This window comes from Xenopus laevis, chromosome 1S (genome assembly GCF_017654675.1).
Source record: "Xenopus laevis strain J_2021 chromosome 1S, Xenopus_laevis_v10.1, whole genome shotgun sequence".
NCBI lineage: Eukaryota > Metazoa > Chordata > Amphibia > Anura > Pipidae > Xenopus > Xenopus laevis.
In genome coordinates, this window is record NC_054372.1 from 103,831,949 (window position 1) to 103,841,194 (window position 9,246).

Consider the following 9,246-nt stretch of genomic DNA (forward strand, 5'->3'; position numbering starts at 1 on the left):
CTTGACTAATGCTTCTGTGGGTGAATGAGCAGTGTTTGTTCAAGTGACCAGTAATAATCAATGCAATGTTCTTTTATTCCCACGTTATTGTTAAGAATCTGATTGAGATTGCAGTACATTTTTATTTACATTTAGGGGCACAGAAAACGCCCTTCGTTGTTTACTATATTAAGTTACCTTCTGAGTTATGAGCAATCAATAAAATGGCTCAGATGGCTAACAATGACTCTGTGGTTAAAGGAACAGTAACTTCAAAAAATAAGCGTTTTAAAGTAATGAAAATATAATGCAGTGTTGCCCTGCACTGGTAAAACTGCTGTTTGCTGAAGAAACACTTCTTAAAGGCGAAAAGGCCCAGGTTACACAGCAGATGGCAAATAAGCTCTGTCTGTCTAATGGTGTTATCTTTTATCCATTAGTTAACCTGTGACATGTAGCCGTTTTTCAATTTCCGCCATTGCTCTAAAGCACAGTTATATGAACTATAGTAGTCTTTCTGAAGCAAAAAGATCAGTTTTACCAGTGCAGGGCAACAGTGCATGATATTTTCATTACTTTAAAACACTTACGTTTTTTGGTGTTACTGTTCCTTTAATGCAGTACCTGCAGAACTATACCTGAATCTGGTAGCCAGAATTGAGTGTTTTGAAAACAAAATAAAAAGCTTGGAAGAAACCTAATTTTTTTTGTGTTATACTTTAAGGAATATATTCTAGTATGTATCTATTCTATATACAGGAATTCTATATACAGCCTTAAAGAAAAACTATACCCCCAAAATGAATACTTGAGCAACAGTTTATATCAAATTAAGTGGCATATTAAAGAATCTTATCAAGTTGGAATATATATATATATGCCTCAGAGATCACCTGACCAGATATAATGCAACTCTTAACTGTAACAGCAGGAAGCAAAATACAGAACTCTGTCTGTTAATTGGCTCATGTGATCTAACACGTATGGTTTGTTTGGTATGTTTGTTATTTTATTTTAAAAATATTTAATTTGATTTTCATATAATACAAGTTGAATCAGTATGACAGCAAATGTTATGCAGATGAAAAGAATGTTATGTTCGATACAATGGTATGATATTATCAGAACCGTATATCATTCAATCTGTTCTTATCAGTGTGGTATTGTGTGCACCGTGAGTTGTACAATCCCATGGGGTAGCCCTTATTTTTTTAAATGGCTGTTTTCTATTTAAGATTACCCAATGGCACATACTGCTAAAAAAAAGTATATTATTAGGTAAATGGTTTATTTACATGAGGCAGGGTTTTACATATGAGCTGTTTTATGCAATATCTTTTTATAGAGAACTACATTGTTTGAGTGGTATAGTTTTCCTTTAAGGCACATGGGGGTATATTTTAGCTTGCAATAGAGTGCTCAATGTTGCTTTTATCCTTGGCTGTGAAGCAAATTATGTGAAAGTGCTAGAACTGCTGATTACCAGCCTAAAAACACTGTAGTTTGTACTGTCTCTTTCAGCTGGTTCACATTAAAGTCAATGAGACAGGTGCTTTTGCCAGAGAAAATGCTCTGTATTCCTTCAACCATGCTATCTGTATCACAGTCTCTGTCTGACAAGCCAAAGTAGAAATAATTACACTTTATCATAACCGCTCTTTAATTGGCAATGTTGCCTGCTGCTGTCATGGATGGGGTTCTCCCATTACTGCGCACTCAGGCAAAAAATGCACATTTGTATTTTCAAGTAAAAGTGTCCTAACCTGCCCATCCTGCCCCTTTAAATGGGCAGCACTAGCCCATAATAGGAATTAGTATAAAGTCCCATAGGCAAACGTCACTGAGACAAGTAATACTTTCATTCTTAAACTAAATAGAGACTCTGGTCTAGTAAAATAGAGACTCTGGTCAGAGACTCTGGTCTAGTGTCCATCCATTCAGAGATAAAGGAATGCTGGGTTTATGGCAGTATTATGTGTAATAGATAAATGCTCTTAAAAGGGTTGTTCACCTTCTAACACTTTTTTCAGTTGGTTCACCAGAAATAAGGACTTTTTCCATTTACTTTCTATTATCTATGCATTACTGTTTTTCTAATACTGAAGTGTAAATTGTAATTTCTCACCTTCTGGCGAGGGGGGGGGGGTCGTTGACCCTGTAAACTGTTCTTTATTGGTACGTTTAGTTGATACAGTTCTTATCTTTGTTCCTGTTGAGCAGAATCTCTGAATTTAATTACAGGCAGCTTTTGGAATTGATACAGTAGTTGCTGATACTCTAGAGATGCTGCTGCAAAACTGTAACAGTTCAGATTCTGCACCTGGATCACTGAGCTGCCAGACTGAAACACCAGTGACAGGGACATTCAACTTTAAACTTAGATTTTGAAAAAAACAGTAAAAAAAATAAATAACAATTGAAAAAAAGTCTTTATTTCTGGGCAACAATCTGAAAATAATTGAACTGTAAAAAAGTGTTTGGAAGGTGAACAACCGCTTGTCAGGACCCAAACAAATTTCAAAGCAGATATTAATATGCAATTTGTCTTCTTTCCCACCAGAACCGTGACAATTACATTCGCTCCTGTAAACTTCTGCCTGATGGACGCAGCCTCATCGTCGGTGGGGAAGCCAGTACCTTGTCCATCTGGGACTTGGCGTCTCCTACCCCTAGAATAAAGGCAGAGCTTACATCCTCAGCACCAGCCTGTTATGCTCTTGCCATTAGCCCCGATGCCAAAGTTTGCTTCTCTTGCTGCTCTGATGGAAACATTGTAGTGTGGGACCTTCAAAACCAGACCCTTGTTAGGTGAGCTAAAAACAAGACAATTATGGTAGCTTAATGGTTATGTAATTGACTGTTCTTAAACTCTGCCTTATCACATGCTTAAAGGGGATGTAAGGGCAAAAAACGAAAATCCCATTTTTACTTTCTTTAATGAAAACGGTCCCTAACTGCTCTGCAGGGAAACTGATCATTCTTTCAAACGTTAGGGATAGCCCTCCCCACCATACTTCCCAGAACTCGAGCAACTTTGTTTGTTTCTATATAAAGCAGCCGGCTACCATGTAGAGATTTGTATCTGCACACTCAGTGCAGTCTACATATTTTGATTATCAGTCTTGCTGTATCAGCTTCTATTGCAGATATTATTTGACGTGTGCTCTTTTGATAATTTATGACGATCCTTAAGCTTAACCTCCCAACTGAAGCCCAGACCACACTGAGCATGTGCATGGTCTTAGTCTTGCAAAGATGTTTAACTACAGCTGACTGAAAAAATCTAATCGCTGATTGGTTGCTATGGGTTACTGCCCAGGTGCAAATTTGCCCAGTGTTTATAAATGAGCCCCACTGTTTTGTGTTGTTCTTACTAACCTTATTATGCGGCCATTTTATTTAGACAGTTCCAGGGCCATACGGATGGCGCCAGTTGCATAGACATCTCTCACGATGGTACCAAATTGTGGACTGGGGGATTGGATAATACGGTGCGATGCTGGGACCTGAGGGAGGGCAGACAACTCCAACAGCATGACTTCAATTCACAGGTATTGGGGTAGATACAAAAGAGCTGTATATCTGTGAATGACAGTGAAAATATACATCTATACAGAATGAAATGTCACCAGAAAACCAAATACCCTAATGTAGTAATAGAATCCCTGTACATACACAAGCTGAGGTGAGTCCTTGCATGACTTAAATGTTTTATTCTAGATCACAAAAAACACTATAGCCATTCTGACAGTGGCCAGAGTTCGAGTCCCATGAGTTTTGACCTCTGTGAACAATGTCTTATTTTTGTCCAAATGTTGCTGTCATATCTGAGGGCAAGACCTTTCTTGCATTTTATAATATGTGTTTCTTTGTAACGTTGTGATTTATAGATCTTCTCTCTGGGGTACTGCCCCACTGGAGAATGGCTGGCTGTGGGGATGGAGAGCAGCAATGTTGAGGTTCTGCATGTTTCCAAACCTGATAAATATCAGCTGCATCTTCATGAGAGTTGTGTCCTGTCCCTGCAATTTGCATCTTGTGGTATGTACATTTTGCGAGTGTGTCAGGGTTGTTTATGTTTTGAAATTGTACATACATTTATAATTGTTATGCTAAAATCTGAACACAGCCCTAATTCTTAAAGGGATACTGTCATGGGAAAACATGTTTTTCAATGCATCTGTAAATCTTGCTGCTCCTGCAGAATTCTGCACTGAAATACCTTTTTCAAAAGAGGTTTCATTTTGAAATAGACATATTGCCTGTTTCCCAGGTGCCCCCAGTCATGTGGCTTGTTTTCTGATAAACTTTATTCACTCTATACTGCTTCACTGCAAGTTATCACCCCCCCCCCCAACAGCCCATCTGCAGAACAATGGCAAGGTAACAGCTCCCTGGTAGATATAAGAACAGCACTCAATAGTAAAAATCCATGTCCCACTGCGACTCCTTCAGTTACATTGAGTAGGAGAAACAACAGCCTGCCTGAAAGTAGTTCCATAGTGCAGCACTGGCCCTTTCTGAAAGTACACTACAAGGCAAAATGACCTGAGATGCCTGCCTACACACCAGTATTACAAGTAAAAAAAAAAATGCACTTTTTGGGTTAGGAATACAATTTTATGTAGAAGAGTGAATTATTTTCAGTGTAAACAGTGTAATTTAGAAATTAAAAAATACACCATAAAAATCAACAGAATCCCTTTAATGGAGATGGGACATAAATCACGTTATCTTGTTAAAACAAATTATGCTCAGTCATTTTTACACAATTTTTTAAATATTTTGAAACTTGAGTACTCCTACCTAAATAGCATGCTTTTAGTCACTTTTCAGAAGGCATTGAGATAAAGTAAATTAAGTTCACCTTAAATCTTTGTTTTCAGGAAAATGGTTTGTGAGTACTGGGAAGGACAATTTGTTAAATGCTTGGAGGACACCATATGGGGCCAGCATATTCCAGGTGAGAACTTTTTTTACTACTAGCAAGAAAGATGCTAACCGTTCAGAATCCATCCAGAATATGCTTTGTAGGTTACTTCTGTCTTTTAATTTATATTGAATTGGAGGGCAAGTATATTTCTATGCCCAATAAACGGGAATATTTTGTGTCTGTTATTACGTGTGCATACAGCCAAGGAAGGGGGATTTTAAATCTAGTTCTTTGTTACTTCTTATTTGGGAATGAGTGCTGCTTATTTATTTTGCTTGGTACCATAGGGAAAACAGATGATTGAATGAATTGTGCAAAGCTTGTTATCCCTCTTTGATGTTGGAATAAAGGGATAAATCTTTGTCCTTCAGTGACTGCTGAAGGGTTTCACTGATTACCAACATCTTTTTGGTATATTTTGTCTTTTAAACTTTCTCCTCGTCTTTCACTTTATTTAGATTTTTTTCAGCTGTCCATTTTTCCTTTTTCTATGTTCTATTGTTTTTATTCTACTCATTTGGAAATGGTTGTTATATTTTCTAATATACTCCACACTTTTCTCCCTCTAGTCAAAAGAATCCTCTTCTGTTCTGAGCTGCGACGTTTCCACTGATGATCAATTCATTGTCACGGGTTCTGGAGACAAGAAGGCAACAGTATATGAGGTTATCTACTGAAGTCTCCTACCTTTCTACCCTTGGGGTTTCCCTTCTATTGCACGGACCCTCTGGGGATGCCCCAAAGTTCCTTGGGTTAGTTCTGTTTTTAGGTGTATATTTTATCTGTACTGGGCAGCGTGTATTTAATAATAAAATCAGAGAAACTTATTGGCCTCCTGTGTTGGGATATTCTTACTCTAGTGGTCTGTGTGAGTGACACATTTTTTCCGCAAGCAGTACTTTTAAATGTAAATGGATTGACCTGGTTGTGCTGCATGTGGTGAAATGCTTGCAGGTGACGATGAAAGAAATCAAAGTAGCATTACTTTCTTTGATACATCAATGATCTGCATTACATTTCCACACAGTATTTTTAGTTGTAAGTTAAATATGTAATTAAACATTACAACTAACACTCATGCCAGCTATACGATCTGCTGCTAACAGTACTGTACTGAAGAAGTCTAACAAAAATGAAATTTCTCTGTCATCTTAGGGGGACACAGGGAACGATGGGTGTTAAGCTCCATCCTCCAGGAGGCAGGACACTTGAATAGTAATTAAGTCGGTGTGTCGGGTCAGGCTTAACCCCACCCACAGTACAATCCTATTCAGTTTTTAAGTGTCTTGCTACCGGGAGGATGGACTACCATCTCATGGATGCATTCTTCGATCAGTCACAGACTGACACCCGGGGTGAGACCTAAAGCAGGGTTTCAAGCTTGAAAAAAGGCTCTGTGTAGCCTGAAACGTCGCTTATCCAGGTCCTGCCAGTGTTCCAATAAAGGCATTTTTATCTATAAGAAAAATTTTTTTGTGGTGCTGTACTTCAATCAATACTTGTGAAAAGGATTGGAAGGTGGCCAGTCAGGGTACGTGCACCAGGACCCACAAATTGACAAAGTCTGGGAGCTGATTCTACTATACAAGCCTAATATACCTTTCCCATCCACAGCCCCAGCACATAAAGGAGCACTTCATACAGCACTTGAGGTGGATGTTTGACTAGCCAGGGAGGGAGAGAGGAGCCCTGTTCGTCGCATTGCTTTTTCGCGCCTAATGGAACGCATTCTGCGTTCCTCAGAGACGCGACAGTGAATTTTCGCTGGCGTTTGTTCGTTGCATGTGCAGTAGGTGGAACGCATGCGTTCCAGCTGACATTTTAGACTCGGCGGCGCATACTGCAGCACAGCATACTCTTCTCCGTTGGAGAAACAGTTTCTGTACTCAGGCGGAGCAGTCTGGCTTAACCTCTCCCACACTCAATGGCAGATGGTAGGACAGTGGGGCTCTTCACCAGGGCATTGCAAAGGCATCTAGTTATGACTGCACGCACTTCAGCGCTGTCTGTAGCAGCTACTCTGGCTAAAGAATTGGTCAGCAGACATTAGCTCTAAGACTTCCCTTCCATTCAAGGGACAAAGATTGTTCGGAGATCATTTCGCAAGCAACCGGCGGTAAGAGTGCCTTCCTGCCACAAGCTTGAGGGTGATCTTCAACTTACAGCAGAAGGGGAAAATTTTTTCATGGCCAAAGTGGGAAATTCACAAGGCGACATAATTCACCACAACGTTCTCACTTCAGACAAAAGGGAAACGACAAAAATTGTACTCCCTGGAAGAACACTAAGCCCTATAACAAGTTTCCCGCTGACAAGTCCGTGTCAGCATGACACGGCACACCCTCCGGAATTGTCAGAACGAATCGGAGGAAAACTAGTACGATTCCGGGAAGTATGGATCCGTTACTCATCGAACGCCTGGGTTAACTAAATTAATTCAGGGGGTTACCATTTGGACTTGACGGCAACCCCACCCAGGAAGTTTATCATGTCCTGGATACCTTCCAATCCCACAAAAGCGAAGCTGTTTCTGGAATGCATAGAAAAGATGGAAAGAACAGGAGTGATTACACCAGTTCCGATTCCAAAGAGATTCTCTGGGTTTTACTCAAACCTTTTTACAGTTCCAAAGAAGGATGACGCAGTCAGACCGGTACTAGATCTCAAAGGCCTAAACAAATTTATACGACCAGTGTGCTTCAAGATGGAAATGCTATGGTCAGTAATACGAGGAATGGAACAAGGACAGTTGATGTTACTAGATATCAAGGATGCATATCTTCATGTCCCGATATGGCCTCCTAATCATCGTAATCTTCGCTTTGCATTCAAGAACAAACACTACCAATTTGTGGCGCTACCGTTTGTCATCAGCCCCCAGGGTATTCTCCAAGCTAATGTAAATAACAGCAGTGACAATGAGACTACAGGGAATCTTGGTGACACAAGACCTCGACGATCTCCTAATAAAGGCAAGATCAGCAGAGAAGGCCAGGATAGACCTAGACAAAGCAGTCCTTCTCCTCCAGGATTTCGGGTGGACAATTAAATTGGAAAAAATCCAACCTTCACCCTAGTCAGCAAATGACATTTCTAGGCCTCGACTTCAACACAGTGACGCAGACTGTAAGTCTCCCCCGAGACAAACAAGACAAGATCAGAAGTTAAATTCAATCCCTACTAATCAACCAAACCACTACAGTGCACAAAGCAATGCAAGTGTTAGGGACAATGGTGTCTGCCATAGAGGCAGTTCCATTTGCTCAGCTACACCTCTGCCCACTTCAAGCCAATATCCTATCCTCTTGGAAAGGGGGACCACTAGCTCGACCACTTCGATTGTCACGCATGACAAAGGAAGAAGGAAGGATAATGGTGGCTGATCTCGAACAACTTAACCATAGGACAGTCGTGGGCAATTCCGGAGTGGAATGTGATAGCCGCGGATGCCAGCCTCCAAGGCTGGGGGGCTACATGGGACAACCGATCGGCACAGGGTCAATGGTCTCTCGAGGAGTCCAAACTACCAATAAATGTCCTTGAACTCAGGGCAGTGAAACTAGCTCTCTGTCACTGGACAGAAGGTCTTCAAGAAAAATCTGTTCGCATCCAAAGCGACAGCGTCACAACAGTGGCGTACATAAACCGTCAAGGAGGAACAAGGAGTCAAAGGGCCCTTTCGAAGGACAGTCAGATTCTTCACTGGGCAGAACTCAACTCAGTAAAGTTATCGGCCATACATATTCCGGGGATCTCCAACACAAAGGCAGACGTCCTAAGCCGGAATCAGCTGGACCCCGGGGAGTGGGAACTACATCCAGTCGAATTCGAGCAACTCGTCAGAAGCTGGTGATGGCCAAGCATAGACTTGATGGCGTCCAGACACAATCGGAAGGCCATGACCACCTTCGCTCGCTCACCATCACTGGCGGCAGGGGTAGATGCCATGACACAACACTGGCAGTTTGACCTGACGTACATATTCCTACCTTTTCCCTTGCTTCCATGAGTACTCATAAAGATCAAGCAGTCTCCAACAACGTAATAGTAGTAGCACCTTTTTGTTTTTGGCCCTGGAGAACCTGGTTCTCCGATCTTCAGGAGCTGTCAGTAGTAATTCCGATTCAGTTAGACTTCAGACCAGACCTACTACGTCAAGGACCAATAGTGCATCACAACCCAGGACTATTTGCTTTGACGGGTTGGCTGTTGAGACATCCATCTGGCGGAGTAGAGGTTTAGCGGAAGAGGTCATCCCAACAATGATGAAGGCACGCAAAGCATCGTCGTCCTACCAAAGAGTGTGGCGCTCTTACTCCAACTGGTGCGGGGAA

General features: G+C 41.2%; 1 protein-coding gene across 10 annotated transcripts in view; it reads left to right on the top strand.

Moving 5' to 3' along the window:
- The window catches only part of tle1.S (transducin like enhancer of split 1 S homeolog), a 29,955-nt gene extending 24,216 nt beyond the window's left edge, over positions 1-5,739 (top strand). For 9 of the 10 annotated variants that reach the window (XM_018239842.2, XM_018239847.2, XM_018239848.2 and 6 more), the window contains 5 exons: positions 2,540-2,787; positions 3,383-3,530; positions 3,870-4,020; positions 4,866-4,942; positions 5,482-5,739. In XM_018239842.2, coding sequence (XP_018095331.1) covers positions 2,540-2,787; positions 3,383-3,530; positions 3,870-4,020; positions 4,866-4,942; positions 5,482-5,589 — 732 coding nt within the window. In that variant the 3' untranslated portion in view covers positions 5,590-5,739. 10 annotated transcript variants of the gene reach the window in all.
- Positions 5,740-9,246: the final 3,507 nt, after the last annotated feature.